The sequence below is a fragment of the Anomalospiza imberbis genome, chromosome 23 (assembly GCF_031753505.1).
Source record: "Anomalospiza imberbis isolate Cuckoo-Finch-1a 21T00152 chromosome 23, ASM3175350v1, whole genome shotgun sequence".
NCBI classification, from domain to species: Eukaryota; Metazoa; Chordata; class Aves; order Passeriformes; family Viduidae; genus Anomalospiza; species Anomalospiza imberbis.
Window position 1 is genome coordinate 4,649,287 of NC_089703.1, and position 17,188 is coordinate 4,666,474.

The 17,188-nt window shown below is 46.7% G+C and overlaps 1 protein-coding gene across 2 annotated transcripts; it reads left to right on the top strand.

The window, feature by feature from the left end:
* Window positions 1-495: 495 nt before the first annotated feature.
* Window positions 496-16,365, top strand: WRAP73 (WD repeat containing, antisense to TP73). Of its 2 annotated transcripts, XM_068171635.1 has the most exons (12): window positions 496-607; window positions 1,712-1,864; window positions 2,436-2,552; window positions 9,513-9,585; window positions 10,396-10,499; window positions 11,282-11,368; window positions 11,897-12,031; window positions 12,105-12,182; window positions 13,447-13,552; window positions 14,022-14,147; window positions 14,858-15,049; window positions 15,914-16,365. In XM_068171635.1, the coding sequence occupies exons 1-12, from the start codon at window positions 539-541 to the stop codon at window positions 16,021-16,023; spliced, it is 1,350 nt and encodes a 449-aa protein (XP_068027736.1). In that variant the 5' UTR covers window positions 496-538; the 3' UTR covers window positions 16,024-16,365. The 2 variants fall into 2 exon arrangements, with proteins under 2 accessions (XP_068027736.1, XP_068027737.1); XM_068171636.1 differs by lacking the exon at window positions 2,436-2,552.
* Window positions 16,366-17,188: the final 823 nt, after the last annotated feature.

The window sequence follows — 17,188 nt, forward strand, 5'->3', positions numbered from 1 at the left end:
CTAATAAACTTTTAAGATTTTAAAAAACAAGTGCTTGGTGTTTTTCACACCTACATCGATTGATTGATTGATTGATTCCAGTCAGATCACATCCTTTCTGCTGGGGTATCTCTATTCCAATTATTAGTTCCTCTGTCCTGTCTGGGAAGCCTGGCGCGACATCCCACCTGTGCTCCCATTGCTGTCGGTAATTAGCCGGCAGTAGTGATTAGCCCGAAGGACTGATTAATTAGCCAGAAGGTCCGGTTAATTAGTCAGGGCTATTCCGGGCGCGGGACGCTGCCCGCGGAAAGGCGCCAGATAAGGGAGGGTTCGCTGAGGTTAGGGAGAGGAGGGAGAACTCGCCCCTCAGCTCATTAACCGCGTCATTACCCGGCTCATTAGCGGCTCATTTGCATACCAATGCGGCTCACGCGGCGCCTTCCCGCGCGCTTCCCGCCGCCGGGCGCCCCCTGCCGGGCCGGCGCGGGACCACAACTCCCGGCGTGCCCCGGGGCGGAGCGGGGCGGCTTCGAATCCCGGCAGCGCCGCGCCCGCCATGAACTTCTCGGAGCTGTTCAAGCTCTCGGGGCTCCTGGGCCGCTTCTCCCCCGACGGAAAATGCCTGGTGAGTGCCGGCCGCGGTCAGCGGGGCCGTGCGGCCCCGGGACGGGGCTGTTGGCCGGGCCCCGAGCGGCCGCTGCGCGGGGCCCCCGGGCCGGGCCGGGCCGGGCCGCGCTGAGGGCGGACGCTCCGGGGCAGCGATGGAGCCCCGGAGCCTGCGGGCCTGAGCTCAGAGGCTGCTGCCGAGAGGCTTTGAGGCAGTAAGGGTCAATACCGGAGACCGGAGTTAGGCTAAATTAATCTTAATCAGTCAGATGAATTATTTTAAATTAAGTAGTACTTTAAACTAAGTAGTGCCTGGAGGGAGCCTGCAGGGAAGATGGAGGGGGACTTTTTACAACGGTTTGGAGAGGCGGGACAAGGGAGAGCAGCTTCAAACTGCCAAAGGGCAGGGTTGGATGGGCTATTGGGAAGGAATTCTCTGTGAGGGTGGGCAGGCCCTGGCACGGGGTGCCCAGAGCAGCTGTGGCTGCCCCTGGATCCCTGGAAGTGCCCAAGGACAGGGCTTGGAGCAGCCTGGGGTAGTGGAAGGTGTCCATGCCCATGGCAGGGTGGAACTGAATGAACTTTAAGGTCCCTCCCGATCCAAACATTAAGGGATTCTATGAAAAAAAAAGTTAGAAGGCAGAAAGTAATATTTTAAAAACTGGAGTTACTTACCCAGCAGTGGTGGAATCGAGAATTCTATTTACTACTCTAAAACCCCCTTTCCCCTGGTTAGTTCTCAGTGCAGTTCACAGCGGAGCTCAGTGCATGTAGAATAGAATTACAGAATCCTAGACTGGTTTGGAGTGTAAGGAACTTTAAAGCTCATCTAGTTCAAAGCCCCTGCCACACTCAGGGACACCTTCCACTATCCCAGGTTGCTCCAAGCCCTGTCCAGCCTGACTTTGGACAATTCCAGGGATGGGGCAGCCACAGCTTCTCTGGGTAACCTGTGCAGTGGCTCACCACACCCACAGGGAGGATTTTTTTTTTTTTTTTAAATTTAAACACAACATTGACCCTCTCTGAGCTAAACCTGGCATCACAGCGAGCCTGGCAGGGACAGCCCCAGTGCTCCATCCAGGATCCTGCCCCAGCTCAGCCCTGTCCCTGTCCCCCCCAGGCCTCGTGTGTGCAGCACCGTTTGGTGGTTCGGGATGCGAGCTCCCTGCAGATCCTCCAGCTCTACACCTGCCTGGATCAGATCCAGTACCTTGAGTGGTCCTCAGACTCTCTGTTCATCCTGTGTGCCATGTACAAGCGGGGCATTGTCCAGGTGAGGATGAAAGCAGGACAGGGCTTTCCCAGTTTCCTGCTGGGATTTGGGTGTGATGTGAGTGAGAGCTTAACAGCCAGCACTAGTCTGAGGCTTTGCTGAGGCACCTGATGTTATTGATAACACAGTTTGAGGATAGCTCAGCATGCCAGGATTTTGAAAGCCAAGACAAACATCTTAGTTTGAAAAAGAATATTTAGGATAAAAAATATCTAGCAAAACAGATTAGAATTGGAGATTATCTCACCAGTTTCTTAATGCAGTAGGAAATAAATAACATGCAAGCTTGTTAAATGGACTAAACTCGTTTAAATGTTGGATATTCAATGTATTTGTCACAGAAAAAAACCCAAAGCTCACATCCTTTGCCATTTCCATGACCACCCAGAGGTATGGGACTCACTTTTGCAGCGGGATCCAGCGCCAGTCCTTCATGGCTGCGGGTGGTTGGGTGTTCCTGAGCTCCCTGAGCTGGGCTGCAGGAGCCTGTTGTCAGCTGCAGGGAGTCCTCCTGAGCAGAGGTGTGGATGAGCTGATGCTTCCTGCTCTGTCTGGTTGCTCCCTGCCCCAGGTCTGGTCCCTGGAGCAGCCGGACTGGCGCTGTAAGATCGACGAGGGCTCCGCGGGATTGGTGGCTTCATGCTGGAGTCCGGACGGGCGTCACATCCTCAACACCACCGAGTTCCATGTGAGTGTGGAGGCAGGGTTGCTCCCCTCGGTGTCAGATGTTGCTGTCTGCCCTTTGCCTCCTAAAATAACCCAAAGCCCCTTAAAGCTGCAGCGGTGGTGGAGAGCACGGGTGCAGCTCTGTACTCCTGTGTGTAACTCGTGTTAATTCCAGGTTAGGCGTTTGTTGTTCCACTAACATTTTGTCCTCTTGCTTCTGGTGATAAGGTAGAAAATGGACACTTAAATTTGAAGGTAAAGTTGTGTGGTTTGGAACATATCCTGATGGTTTTGATTTCGATAGCATTCATCACAGCAGTCTTAGAAATCCAGTGTGTTGCTTGCATGGTGAGAAAAGCTCAGGATTTCTAGTTTAAAAAAAAAAGCCCAAACCATAAACTATAAACGTTTCAGAGTGATTTAAAGTTAAAACTTATAGGCTTATTGACCTGTGAGATGAGATTTAGATCCAGATCCTGGAAATATTTTCCCGGTTGTTTGATTTGACACACAGGAACCAGACTGCTGGTGGAACCACTTGTGAAATTAAAATTATAACACCTTTAATGCTTGTTAAGACCTATATTGGGGAATGCTACTAATGTAGAATCCAAATTGGTTTGTGGCTGGTTGGTTTGTTGGAAGGCTTGTGGATTCTGACTTTTACACCTTTTGGATTAGAGTTGATGATTCCTGTTATTGAGTACAGCAATGAATGGTTAGAAAATAGCCAAGAACTGCATGTGAGACACTTTCTTTTTGTATTTACTCTTTCCAAACCTGTGGAAAGGTTTTAGATGTCAGCATCTTGTCATCGTAACACTGGTTAGCACAAAATTTACATGCTGCAGTGCAAGATTCCCCCCCTTTTTTGGGCAAATCCCAGTGTTAGTGGGATATGGCTGTGGACTCTGCCTGTGTGTATACAGACCCACTGCCCCATCCCTCTAGATAGGAGTGATAAGTTTAGGCCTTGGTTTTCCCAGGTGTGAATTGCCCTGATAGCAGCAATAAAACTTAAAAACAAGCCCAGAATTCCAGCCTGGAGGCAGTGCAGCCATCCCTGCTGGTCAGACAGCAGCAGAGGAGGCAGAACTGCCGGCTGGGGCTGTGTGAGGCTCCCAGAGAAGATCTTGTGGCACGTGCATGTGGGGGTGGACCAGCGAGGATTTATTGCCTCCCAACAGAACTCGGTTTGACCTTAGAGGATTTCATTAAGGCTTTGCCAAGTTGGCATCTGTGTTGGGATAAGTTTCCTTTCCAGCTGTAAACAGGTTGCTAAATTAGCTGTTGTCAGACAGCTGCCAGGGCCAGGCCGTGGTTGGAGCTGTGTTTACTCCCTCCCTGCTAAATCCACAGTCTGAGGGGATGGACGTGGGCAGTGCTCAGGATATTTAATATCAGTGTGTTACCAAATCCAGTGATTGCCTGGAGGGTTTGGGGGTTCCCTGTCAGCGAGCTCAGCTGGGCTTTGGTCACTTCCAAACAGCACCAAGTAACCACTCATTATTCCTCAAGTCAATGTGTGGACTCCACTGAGAGCTCCCAAAGAAGTTTCGTATTCCCTGAGTTTTTTAAAGGTTATGGTTGTGCTAATTTCTTTCTAGCATCCTGTACTTACCAGTGCCTCAGAAAAATCATTACAGAATCCCAGAATGGCTGGAGTTGGGAGGGCCCTCTGGAGATCATCCAGTCCAACCCCCCTGCCAAGGCAGGGTCATCTGGAGCAGGTGACACAGAAATTAATCCAGGTGGGTTTGGAATGGAGATTCCATACCCTCCCTGGGAAGATGTTCCAGTGCTCTGCCGCCCTCCATGGAAAGAAATTCTTCCTCATGCTGAGGTGGAACTTGTTGTGTTTTTGTTTATGGCCATTACTCCTTATCCTATCACTGGCACCTAAAAAGGGAGTCTGGCACCATCCTTTGACACTTGGAATTCATCAGCTAAATTGTAGGGTTTCTTTGTGGTCAGTATTCCTCCTCAACTGAAATCCACTCTGGGAGGCAGTTGCACATTATCAGTGTGTCCTGTGGAAGGTGTTGAACCCCATGTGACTCCTTCCAGTGCCATTGTTCCACCAGAATTTACAGGCACAGGTTAACCAACAGCTGCAGGTGACGGATCTGAAGGAAAGCAAATGGATCCTCTTCACATTTCTGAAAGTGCTCAAAGCCAGGTTGGGCAGGACTTGGAGCAGCCTGGTCTAGTGGAAGGTGTCCCTGCCCATGGCAGGGGGTGGGATAAGATGAGCTTTAAGGTCCCTTCCAACCCAAGCCATCCTGGGATTCCGTGATTCTCTGTTTCCTCATGGCGCTCATGTTTTGGGATAAATAGTGTGAAGATGTTCTGGAGTGTTTCTCTGAAGAGCTGTGCTTATAAACTACATACTTTGTACTTTGTCTCATTCCATGTCAAGTCCTTAAGCATTTAGGAGCTTCTTTGGAACTCCAGCAGCAGGGAAAAGTGTGTGTTTCTGTGTGTATCCCAGCTGATCCTTAGTAACTGTGCGTGGCTGCATTGGCTGAAAAATGCTTCCTGGCGAGGAATGTGCTCCGAATAATCTTCTGAAATCCGGTGCTGACAGACACTGCTATGTAAGGGGGCCGAGTGACCCAGTCAAGTCTGGGACAAGAGTTGACAGTCATTTGAGCTGTAGGTTGTTTAAAAGTGTGTTTTTGTCTGCTGAAAATCACCAGTCCTCCACCTGCCTGGAGCTGTCAACATCGGGCCGTGGTCCTGGGCCTGGTGCTGGAGACTGTTTATCACGTTACCATCTAAATACTTTTTATTTCTCAGCTGTTTTTAGGCTATTTTAAAAATGCTTCTGCTTTTGGTTTGTTTTTCCACTGCAAAACAACAGCTGAAAACTTCTCAGACACCATTATCGTGAGGATTTGAGTTTGACAACTCCTCTCAATCGAGTCATCTATGCTGAAGAGAAAGTATCCCCCAAAAGGGGCAGTGGAGAAGGGCTTGCTGTAGACTTAAATAACCATGGGCTCTTCTCCTTCTATAAAAACAATTGTCTCTTCTCCATGGATTCCCTGAGAAAGGCAACGGGCAGCAATGGAAATTTCCTGTCATTTTTGAAGCGTTTGGTTTCTTTTCTCACCCTCCGTGTTTGGTGTTTCTGTTGCTCCTGATCCTGTCTGCAAGCTGTGACATAATCCTTCTAATCTTCTTCATCTCATTTATGTTGGCAACTTAAATGAGATTGTGGAATGTTCCAGGTGGGAATATGAAGGTTTTCCCTTTCAGTCACAATTCAGTTGTAAACACAGTGTAAAAGGGAAGGGGGTGTGAAATCCATACATTAAGCACATAATGTGAGTTTCTCTGTAGGAATGTCTGAGTGGGCACAAATGGAACAACAGAAAAGGATCCTACTTTCAAGAATCAAAATGATTTGGTTTTGAATGTTCCTAGCACTAGACCAAACCATCCAGTTGTGTGAGTTGGATGAGAAGTTACAATGGAATTATAGGATATATCTGTATGCTTCCCTCTGAGCCTGCAGCCTTTGCAGGGGAGAGTGAAGTTGAACAGACAAAGAACAACAGGATGAGAGGACACAGCCTCAAACTCTGCTAGGGAAGGGTCAGGAGGAATTTCTTCATGGAAAAGGTGGTCAGGCATTGGAAGGTGCTGCCCAGGGAGATGGGTGGTGGAATCCCCATCCCTGGAGGTGGCACTTGGTGCTCTGGGCTGGGTGACAAGGTAGGGATCAGGCACAGGTTGGATTGGACTTGATGATCCTTTCCAACCTCAATGAATCTGTGAATAGAGGATTTGAAACAAGATGATCTTTAAGATGATCTGTGATTCTATGATCTTGTTAGATGTTAAAGGTGTGTTGTGGCTGATAGATGGAGTGAAGATAAGGGCTTTGCTTATTTGCTTTTGCTTAGAGACATCTTATTTAGTTGTAGTCTGTGTTTTTGCAGGTGTATTTTTGTGTGTGTGACTGTGCCATGAAATGTGTGCTGGCTGTGCCCTGTGGGCTCTCCCCAGTGCTGCAGAGGCACTGGGGCAATTTGCTGTCCATGTTTTGGGGCACACAGGGCAGGGCAGTGCCCCCTCAGCAGTATCAGGGTGTGATGGCACTGTGATCCAGTGCCAGGAGCACGTGCTGAGCAGTGAAGAACTGGAAAACAATTACTGTCCTCCTTGAGGAGTTACAAAGCTTGACCCTCTTGCAAAAGCTGCTGTTTTTACAGCACATGGAGGTTTAAGTTGGATATTAGGAAAAATTTCTTCATGGAAAAGGTTGTCAAGCAATGGGACAGGCCCCTCTAGGGACAGGTGGAGTCACCATCCCTTGAGGGATTTAAAAGACATTTAGATGTGGCACCTGGGGACGTGGTCTAATGGTGGCCTTGTCAATGCTGAGGAAATAGTTGGACTCAGTGGTCTTTGGGGGCTTTTCCATCCTAAATTATTCTGTGCCTCCATGATGGAGCACAGATGGATGCAGAAATATTTTGGAACAAAAATGGCCTTGCCTTTTCTCTGGCTGGGCCTCAGGCAGGGCAGGGGTGACAGTGGGAACTCGGCACGGGATGTGCTGTGTCCCATCTCCAGAGATTAGTGTGCTTTTGAGCTCAACACGAGCAGCAAGGTGTTGCCTCCTGAGGCTTGGAGCAGCCAGTGTGGTCCAGGATGGAAGTGTGTTTGATGCCCAGCGGGCCAGGGGAGCTGTTCATGAGGCTGAGTAGCAGCACTCAGATGCCTTTGTCAGGAAAAATGATGATCCAGCCCTCAGCATTCGAAGCCTGCAGCTGCTAAGCTTGTATTAAGTGGCCGGAGAATGTGTGCTGTGTGTTTAGCTCAGGGGAGGCAGGGCAGCCAGTGCATTTAGGGCTGCAATTAATAGTCCCCAGCAGCATTTCAGTGCTGCAGTTGCTGCAGAGGAATGTGTGGAGGCATTGTGTTGGTATTTTTAAAGTAAATCTTGCCTGAGGAGCAGACTGACAGCGCTGGCTTTGGGTGGCCGGAAGTGAGAGGCCCCCGGGATAAAAGTTGATTAATGTTCATCTCATGGATTCCTCCAGGAGCTGCTGAATTTAGAGGAGGAGGTTCTGCCCCTCTGCCCTGCCCAGGTGAGGCCTCACCTGCAGAGCTGCCTCCAGCCCTGGGGTCCCAGCATAGGAAGGACCTGGAGCTCCTGCAGAGAGTCCAGAGGGGGTCCCAGGATGATCAGAGGGATGGAGGAGCCCTGCTGGGACAAAAGGCTGGGAGAGTTGGGATTGTTCACCTGGAGAGGAGGGTGTGACCTCATTGTGGCCTTCCAGTGCCTGAAGGGAACTCACAGGAAAGATGGAGAGAGACAATTTCCAAGAGCCTGGAGTGACAGGACAGGAGGGAATGGCTTGCCACTGACAGAGGGCAGGGTTAGGTGAGATACTGGGAAGAAATCCTTCCCTGTGAGGTTGGACAGGGCTTGGAGCAAGTTGGTCTACTGGAATGTGTCTGTGTCTATGGCAGGGGCTGGAACAAGATGAGCTTTAAGGTCTCTTCCAGCCCAAATCATTCTGTGATTCCATGGAAAAAGATTTCTGTGTTACTTCTTCAAATCTCAGAAGTTTCCTGATGTGTAAGGCAGAAGGGTCTGTTTGGGATTCCATGGATCTCTGATGGGGAGGCAGTGTTTATTGGGATTCTGAAGCTTGGTTTGAACCCTGTAAATCCCTTGAATTCTGCTTCTCACCAAAACTGATCATGTCAGCAAGGGAAAAACCTCCAGCTTCTGTTGCAACACAGATCCTGCAGATTACCAGTGAAGCAGATCCATAGGCTGCTCCCTCAGCATCCTTTGTCACCATTGAGCAGTGCCAGGTCCTTCAGAGAAGGAAAAGGTGTGTTGAAGACAAACCTGCAAAAAGGTGTAGGAGAACCTTCCTCCTGAGACTGCTGGGGTGCTGCTGGGCTGTGTGAGGTGTGGGAGGAGGAGGAGGAAATGGGCACAATGTCGGTGTATTACATAACGGATCAGAATTAATTTTGGTGTTCAGTAGTTCAGGGAAAGGCACCTTTGTGATAGAGGTGCTTCACTGGCAAAAGTCCTACCTGTAGCTCTTCCTTGGTGCAGTAAAATGCAGGAAAACACAAGTTAAAAACTTGACCCTGGAAACATTCCTTGCTCCAGCTCTAAATGCAAAGGTTCACGTGCCATCCCGGTGAATGCCCATGTGTCTGGGGCTGCCGTTGCTAAGGGAGAGGGAGTATTTGTTTTTAATTGGGTAATGTGCAGATGGCAAGGCAGAGCCTGGAGTGCAGCTGTGACCTTGGGGAGCTGTGGGGAGGCTGGGTCTGCCTTGGTGCTTGTGGAGGCACAGTTCTCCAGAAATCCCCCAAACACCAGTGTAAAGCTTGCTTTGCATAGCAGGTTTTGGGTGTCTGAATTTTTTGGTAATTCTGTAAGGGTGCCTCCCTGTGTGTGCCTGAGGAGGGAAGAGCAAAACACAAACCAGCCATCAAAGCTGAGGGTTTCTAAATGTTGTAAAATACAGCTCAATGTTCATACTTGATAGGCTTTCCCCAAGGGATACAGTGTTCTGAAGGGGCTGTAACTTATCATCCATTCATAAAGGCAGGAAACTCCCCATCTCTCCTCCAGATTCTGTGATGAATCTGTTTTTCCAACTGCAAAGTGACTCTGGGCAATGGATTTGGAAGATGTTTGTGCTAATGTCAGGAACTTCAGTGTTTGTGAAGAGGTTTTCTCCATATCAGTGGTGTGAATTTTGTATCCCCATCTAGAGTACTCATGTAAGCTTGGGGTAAATTCCCTGCTAGCTGCCAGAAATTGGGAAAGAATTCCTCATAGCTGCTTCCCAGGTCATCGTGTTATACAAAATAGCTGCAGAATTAATTAATCACAGAAGGTTCATTGATCCATTTTATGTTGCTGAATTAGGTTGATGTTTTCCTATTAATTCTTTTTTTTAATAACCAAAACTGCTCCCTGTCTCTGTGCCAGCTGCGAATCACGGTGTGGTCCTTGTGCACCAAGTCTGTGTCTTACATCAAGTACCCCAAAGCATGCCAGCAAGGTAAGTGTCACACACCGAGCTGGGAATGGTCCTTTAATGTGGCAGAAAGGGAAAATGACTTTAATGTGACCACAAATCCCATTTTTGGGAACAGGGTCTGGTCCCATCCCTTCTGAGCAGCACCTGCAGCCAGGTTGTGGTGTCTGAGTGAAGGATTCCAGCTGATCCATGTGCTTGCTCTTCACATGTGCATCTGTGTTGTGTTTGCCTCTGAGGGATCCTTTAAGACATTAAATTATGCTGGATGTGCTCGTGATGAAAAACATTAATCCAAAGTGACATTTGTCATCTTCTGCATGTGGAAAGGCTGGAAAGGGAAGCTTGTGTCAGGGCTGTCAGACCACATGGCTGTGGTAAGCAGTTTCCTGCCCAAGGCTTGTATCCCAGAGATGACAAAGACAATTATGTATTCCATGTAAAATCCAGGAGGATAGGGAGCAATGCCTGGGAGTTGGTGGAGACCTGATGGTTGCATAACTGATCCATTTAGCCAGGCTAAATGAAGTGGTTATTTGAAATCTGTTGGGTTTATGTAACAACTGTCAGTGGTTAGATGTGTTTTGAAGCATGCTGGAGCTCTGCATCCTGAGAAATTGTACATTCTGAGATTAAAAATTGCTGACACAGTGAATCAGTAACTTCACTGTGCTTTGCCTTGATTAATGTGACCTTCTGTGAGAAGATTCTGTCTCCTCTTTTAGTTCTGCTTTGAATTGGGAGTAACTATGCCTCGCTGAAGACTCATCAGACAGCAAGGCAGAAGAGCTGATTTCTATTTAAGCCAGTTTTAATTAATCTGTCCCGTGGCAGGGGTGGCTTTCACAAAGGATGGGCGCTACATGGCCGTGGCGGAGCGACGCGACTGCAAGGATTTCATCAGCATCTTCGTGTGCAGAAACTGGCAGCTCCTCAGGGTAAGCTCTGCCTCTGCTCCCACTCTGCTCTGGAGGTTACCTGCACATAATGCACACTACTCCATCAGAAACAGTGAGAGTAGCAAGTACCTGGGACATGTGATATAAACTGTTCACACATGGGATCAGTCCATTGAGGGTGGTATTGGCCACGGGCTGGATCTGAGCAATGAAACCTCACTAAGAACTTGTCAGTATCTTGTGCCACCTCTAATTTGGGAATTCTGAGCCTCACCAGAAGCTGAGAGAAAATTTTGGAAATATTCCTAAATGTTTGTCGTGTTCCTGAGCTCTTCCCTAATGAACCTTGTAGTGGAAGCTGTGGCTGTCCCATTCCTGGAAGTGTCCAAGGCCAGGTTGGATGGAGCTTGGAGCAATCTGGGATAGTGGAAGGTGTCCCTGCCCATAGGATAAGATGAGCTGTAAGGTCCCATCCTTACTGGAAGGGATCCCAGTACAGATCCTGTAATGGGCTTTAAGACAAGAAATTAGGCTTCTTGGATTTTTGACTGATTCAGTGTAACTAATTTAATTTTCTTATGAAATGCTGTTCGTTTGAAGGTATAGAAACTTTTAGCTTTTCGGTGGAGGGGATTAAAGATCCACTGAATGCAGCATGTTTTACAAGAGGATATATTTTTGTTTCTACTCTGGCGTACAAAAAGCTCTTTTGTGTTTCTGGTAGCCCTTGAAAGGTTAAAACTGAACATTCTGTCAGCTTAGATGCAACTGGATTTGTTGACATATTTCAAATGGCTTTGTGGTTTCTTTTTTGTGGGCAGCATTTTGACACTGAAACCCAGGATCTGTTTGGGATTGAATGGGCTCCCAATGGCTGTGTGCTGGCAGCATGGGACACGTGCCTGGAGGTAAGAGGAAAAGCAGATTGTTTTCTTGAAGAGCTCAAGCTGGTCTTTGGCCATCATTTATAAAGCAGTGACTAAAATAATTAGTGTTTGAAATGTTTCCTTTGAACATAAAAGGGTGTGAGTCCAGCTTTTGTTAAATATGACACTTGTATTGGGGATGGGTGTCCTTGCAAGTGGATGTCGCTGTTCTTTAAATCTTCAATGATAGCAAATTATTTTTAATTTATCTTGCAAAAAAAAAAAAAAGAAACATTGCAGAAGCTGCTATTGAAATAATGAAAGAATAATGGAAGTGTGTAGGAGTCTTCTACAGCTTTACTGACATTGCACTGCGCAGTGATTTTGCAGTTACTGAAAGTACTCATCCAAAAATGCAGCAACAAAGCCTCTTAACTCATAGATAAGAGACCATTTGTGGCTTTGTATTTAACTTGCTGCATGTTAAGCAGGCAGAGTTTGGCAGGATGATTTGCCTGCCTGTGGTTTTTAGCAGCATTTCTGGATTAGAGTGGCTCTGCTGTGTTTCAGTACAAGGTGCTGCTGTACTCCCTCGATGGGAGGCTGCTCTCCTCCTACCGCGCCTATGAGTGGCCCCTGGGCATCAAATCAATCGCCTGGAGTCCCAGCAGCCAGTTCCTGGCCATTGGCAGCTTTGATGAAAAGGTGAGAAGTGTTTCCTGCCTCTTTTATCTAAATCATTTCAAGAACTTTGCCCTAACAGTCTCCCCCTTGCCAGGTGCGTATCCTGAACCATGTGACGTGGAAGAAGATCACAGAGCTTGAGCATCCAGCAACCATTGCCAGCAAAAAGACTGTAAGTGTGGATTCCAAATCCATGGAGACCTTAGCAGAGCTTGGGTGCTGCTGTTTGTATCTGTAATATGCTGATGAATCCATTCCATTCTGGAGAATTTTTCTTTTTTTTTCTGCCAGGGCTTGGGAAATTGCAGCCTGGGAATGTAACAAAAATGTGGGAATCCTTTCAAATTTGATGAAATATGTGTCTGTGATCATCTCTCTTGAGCAGTAATAGATTTTCAGATGCTCCTTTTATGTGCCAATGTATTTTGGGTGTAGGTGGTGGCTGCTTTACAGACTGGGTGTACAGCCGATGGCGAACTGGAAAACTGAGCAGGAGAGATTTGTCTCAGCTTTATACAATTCCTAACTTTAAACAGTGCTGGAACTGGATTGTGTTCAGATTTTCCATCCTGTGTGGACAGGCTCATCCAGCTCACCTAAAGGGCATTTCCTGGAACATCTGTCAGCATTGATTTTTATCCTTTATACCTGTACCTGCAAGGTCTGACAGATTCTGGGCTGTTGGCAGCAGGTGCAGAGCTGCTGTTCCCAAATCCTGAGCTGATCTCATCCCTGGAGCTAACAAGAACAGTGTGTGGTGCTGTTTGCCATTGCAGAGGGACTGAACAGACTTCCTGGAAGAGTTTGTGTGTGGATTATAAGCCTACAATATTCACATGACTCTGCCTCTTAACCAGAAGCCAGGCACGAGCCATTAAAGCACCTCAGCAAAGCTTCTCACGGCTGAAAAATGCCTTGACTTCCAGTTAGGTGTAAAATATGTCATGGAAAACAAATGGAAATAGCTCTGTTAATCTCCACTACACAGACAGGAATTGCAGTTGCTGTGTTTTATCCTGGTGCTTGTGTTTGGGAGCATGTTGCAGGCACACTAAAATATTTTTGCTATTTTCCTTCTGTAGCACTGCACTTTGTTTGTGACAGAATCAGATTAAAGGTTTTTGGTTGTAAAAAGGAGATTCATGTTCCCACTGTAATGGGGATGACTTAATTTGCTGTCAGAAATAATGAAAGAGGTGCACTTCCTCAAGCTTATTCTTCAGAGTGTTTTTCCTGATCATGGTTCCAAATGGCCCATGATTCACGGGGAATACTGGATTCCAGATCTGCCTACTGCCCTTTCCTCTGCTGATGAACCAGGGGATACTGAGATGTACTAAATGTGCAATGAGCCAGTGGGATGTGGGTATTTGGTAACAGCCCATGTTCAAACTCTCCAAGGCCCTTCTGTAGAGCTCTCACTTGTTTCTTTGTAGATTGTGTATAAAGAAGTGGAGAAATCCCCAACTGTTGGCACAGAGAGACTTTCTTTCCCTCCAACAAGAGCATTGGCTAGTTCTCTCTTCAGCACACAGAGTAAATGTAAGCCAAAGTTTACTCAAACCAGACACTTGAGTTTGCCTTGGGAAGTCTTTAAATAAACATTGTAGGTGAACTCTGCCCCCTGGACGGTGGAACAGATCCTCTGGATGTTCTGTAGGGCAGTAAAAATCAGTCTCAGTGGCACTGTAAATCACTTTGGTTGACAGTATTTGAAATACTAGTTAAAAGGTAAAAAAGGTAGAAAAATTAATCCCTCCTAATTTTCGTGATTTCATCTCAGTCTTGCCTGAATTTCTAGCCTTTCCTTTTCTGTAGGAGGGCAGGAATAGGAGTAGGGTGGCTGTGTGAAGATGTAGTATCTTAAAGCAATTGAAATTTTGATTAGAACATCTTGGAGAAGAGTAAAATATGGTCCTATCACTTCAGAGATGAGGGATTTTAATGGTTGGATGTGAATGCATTGTCCATCCAGGCTCACTTAGTGAAATGCTTTTATTTCCCATTCCAGATGACATTTCCCAGGTACCAGTTTCTTTGCAGTACATCAAACCAGTTGCTGACAGGGCAAATCCCAAAGTGGGAGTTGGGATGTTGGCCTTCAGTGCAGATAACTGTTTCCTGGCAACCAAAAATGGTAAGTTCCGACTGCCCTGCCTTAGAGGGGAAACCATGTGGGGCATGTGGGGGCTTTCCTTAGCAGAAATGATCCTTTGTACTATAAAAAGAGTCATGGCCCTGTAGAATCAGCTCTGTTGTGAGGTATGTAACTACAGAGGAATCCCAGCCTGTCTTCTAGTGTGTGTTAACTGTTGTGAGCTGCCAGAACTGCTGATCAGGGCATGAACTCAGCCTTGGCTCTGTATTTAATGAAAATAGGGGGGTTTTATATTTCTTCAAGTTTGCGTGAGCTCACTGTATTGAAAATGAAACAAATCTTCCCACTTACAGCCTGGGTCTCTTAAAAGGCAGATCTCTGCACAATCTACAGCAGGAGGAAATCTGACTCCCTGAATAGTGAAAGTCATGGAATTAATGTTCCATTTTTCCCTTTGGTCCTGAGGGGCTGTTTGTGCCTGAATGCCAAAGCTCTGGGTCAGGTGCAAAACCCATCAGACAGACTAATGTGATAAAAGCCAGGGAAGGACTGGGAGATGGACTAGATCACTTTTACCTTTTTTTGCATTATTTCCTGAAGGCTCTGCTTGGCAAAACTTAAGTGGTGCTAACCCTGGGGTGTACCTAAAGATTTGTGTCGTACGAATTTGCTTGTTCCTGTGCATTTAGAAAAACCACGCGTGATCCTTTTATCCTCCAGCTATCACACAACTGCTCCTTCCTCTGCAGATAACATTCCCAATGCTGTGTGGATCTGGGACATCAGGAAGCTGAAGCTGGCAGTGGTGTTGGAGCAGCTGTGCACCATCCAGTGTTTCCAGTGGGACCCTTGCCAGCCCCGCCTGGCTGTGTGCACGGGCAGCAGCAGAGTTTACCTGTGGTCCCCAGCTGGCTCTGTCGTCGTGCAGGTGCCTGGGGAAGGTGAGCAGCAGCTGCCACAACCTCTCAGCAACTGCTCAGTTGTTGGAACCCTGGTTGCTGGGAATTTAGACTTTCTGTGCTGCCAGGCACTGACCCCCAGGAGAACACTGCATTGACGTGAGGCCGTGGAGAAGGCTTCCAAAATGGAATGATAGAACTGGGATTGTGGCTGTGGAGTTTGAATAGAAGTGTGTGCTATCACAGGGTGGAAAACATAGAGTTTAAGGGTTTAGAATATAGGAATATATATAAAACAAGATAGTTTTAGGGTGGAGGCTGGTCCTTCTCATCTTCTCCTTTTCTTTCTTTCTTCTCCATGGGTTTGGGTGGTATTGTGTAATTTGATAAAAAAGTCCACACTGCAGGCATGGGTGGTTGGTTAGTGGGTTAAAGGTAAAAATAATTTAGGTGTCATTGCTTAATTGGACAGTTTATCCTTAAAAGGCCCTGGAGAGAGAGATACAGCTCCATTTTTAGTTTGTTAGAATGAAGTGCTGTAGAACTCAGGGTTTGTGAGACTGTAACAGAGATAAGAACTAATAAACCTCTGAGTCCCAACAAGAAATACCATCTCACGATTTAATCCCAACCCTGACAGAAAAGAAGCAAAGAATACGGACTCGGTGAAAAATATTATTCCATTTATAAATTGATCCGAGTGTAGCTCAGGTGTGTTCTTGGAGCTGCTTTAAAACGGGTGTTTTCTCCCTCAGGAAAAGAGGAGTTCATAGTGAGACACAGGAAATGTCTCAGGGACAGCACGAGGCCAGCAGGGATTTGTGTGTCTGACTCCAGCTGCCTTTTCCTCCCGCAGGAAGATGGGCTGCCAGCTCCTTGCTGACACACTCTGATCTCTTCCTGCAGGTGACTTCCAGATCATGTCTCTCTCCTGGCATTCCAGTGGGGACTCCATGCTGCTCCTGAGTAAGGACAACTTCTGTGTGTGTTACTTGGAAAGAGAAGAAGTAAAATAAAGTAACTAAAATGCATTAAAACTGCTCCCAGGTCTGAGGAAGAAAGAGGAAAGGAGTGAAAACCCGTTGCCCACTCTGAAGTGTTTGTATTTATAAGTTATTTATTTGAAGGAGCTCCAAGCTCAGTGTGTGAAATACTGTGACTGCAGTTGAATGAAGTGATGTAGCAAGTGAAATGTAAGGAATGAGTGTCTATTGCAAGAAAACCTGAATCTTGAGGGAGTTGATATTTTTCAACTCTGAACCCTTATTTTCTAAAACTGTAGCTCTGTGTATATATAATGTATAGCTATTATTTAAATTTTCTATTTCCAATAAATATTTTGATAGTTACAAACTATAGAGCTGCACCTCTGCACTTGCAAGTCTGTTTCAGTGTGATCAGTCAGATGTGATGATGTACTGATTTATCCCAGCACAAGGAAACTGTTACTTGCACACAAATAATTTTGGGCGACAGTAACTGTGCCTGGGCCACTGTGGATTTATTACATGGAATCTTTGCCAGAGGGATCACAATTTGACACTTCAAGATGCTGAATTACAGGTAACTGAAATGGGAATTTTTGTCCCAACTCTGGTGCCAAATAGGAGTGGATGGCTTGGCAGGGAAGGAGCAGTTGGATATCCTTTCCCCTGCCCTTCCAAGGAGGGAACCTCTTGTTTAGGAATTTCCTGGATGTTTTTTCTTTTATTACCTAATTTCACAGCCTCAGTCTCCAGAAAATGAAGAACGAATACCAAGTAAGAGTTGAAATTTTAACTTTACTGCAAGGTTAATGAAAATTGAACAGGGAACTGAGAAAATGCATGGAGAAGCTTGGAAAGCTGGAGTCAGAACCAGCTGCAATAGGAGTTTCACAAACACCCCACCAGCCTTAAGGTCAAAAAACCCCACCACTGCAGCACAGTGTTCATCCAGCAGATAAATGCTCTGATGAAAGGGCACGGAGAGAAGGTCATGCACAAGGAAGAAGCTTGTTAGAGTCACCTCCTGAGCAATTACAGCTGTAATCTCTTGGGTTGCTTCTGAATTTCATCCCTGGATGAGAGGTTCAGTGCAGGAATGTATGAAGCAAGGCTGACACACAGTGCTGAAAGTTTTCTCTGTCTCCATTAAAAAGTCCTGGCCCAAACTAGAGTGGATTTAAGAAAAATGGCTAAG

What these genes read in the sequence shown, in the direction of transcription:
- WRAP73 (XM_068171635.1), top strand. Translation starts at nt 539, where the DNA reads ATGAACTTCTCGGAGCTGTTCAAGCTCTCGGGGCTCCTGGGCCGCTTC. An exon ending in CCCCCGACGGAAAATGCCTG is followed by an intron (nt 608 to 1,711) that starts GTGAGTGCCGGC and finishes TGTCCCCCCCAG; the next exon opens with GCCTCGTGTGTGCAGCACCG. An exon ending in TCAACACCACCGAGTTCCAT is followed by an intron (nt 2,553 to 9,512) that starts GTGAGTGTGGAG and finishes TCTCTGTGCCAG; the next exon opens with CTGCGAATCACGGTGTGGTC.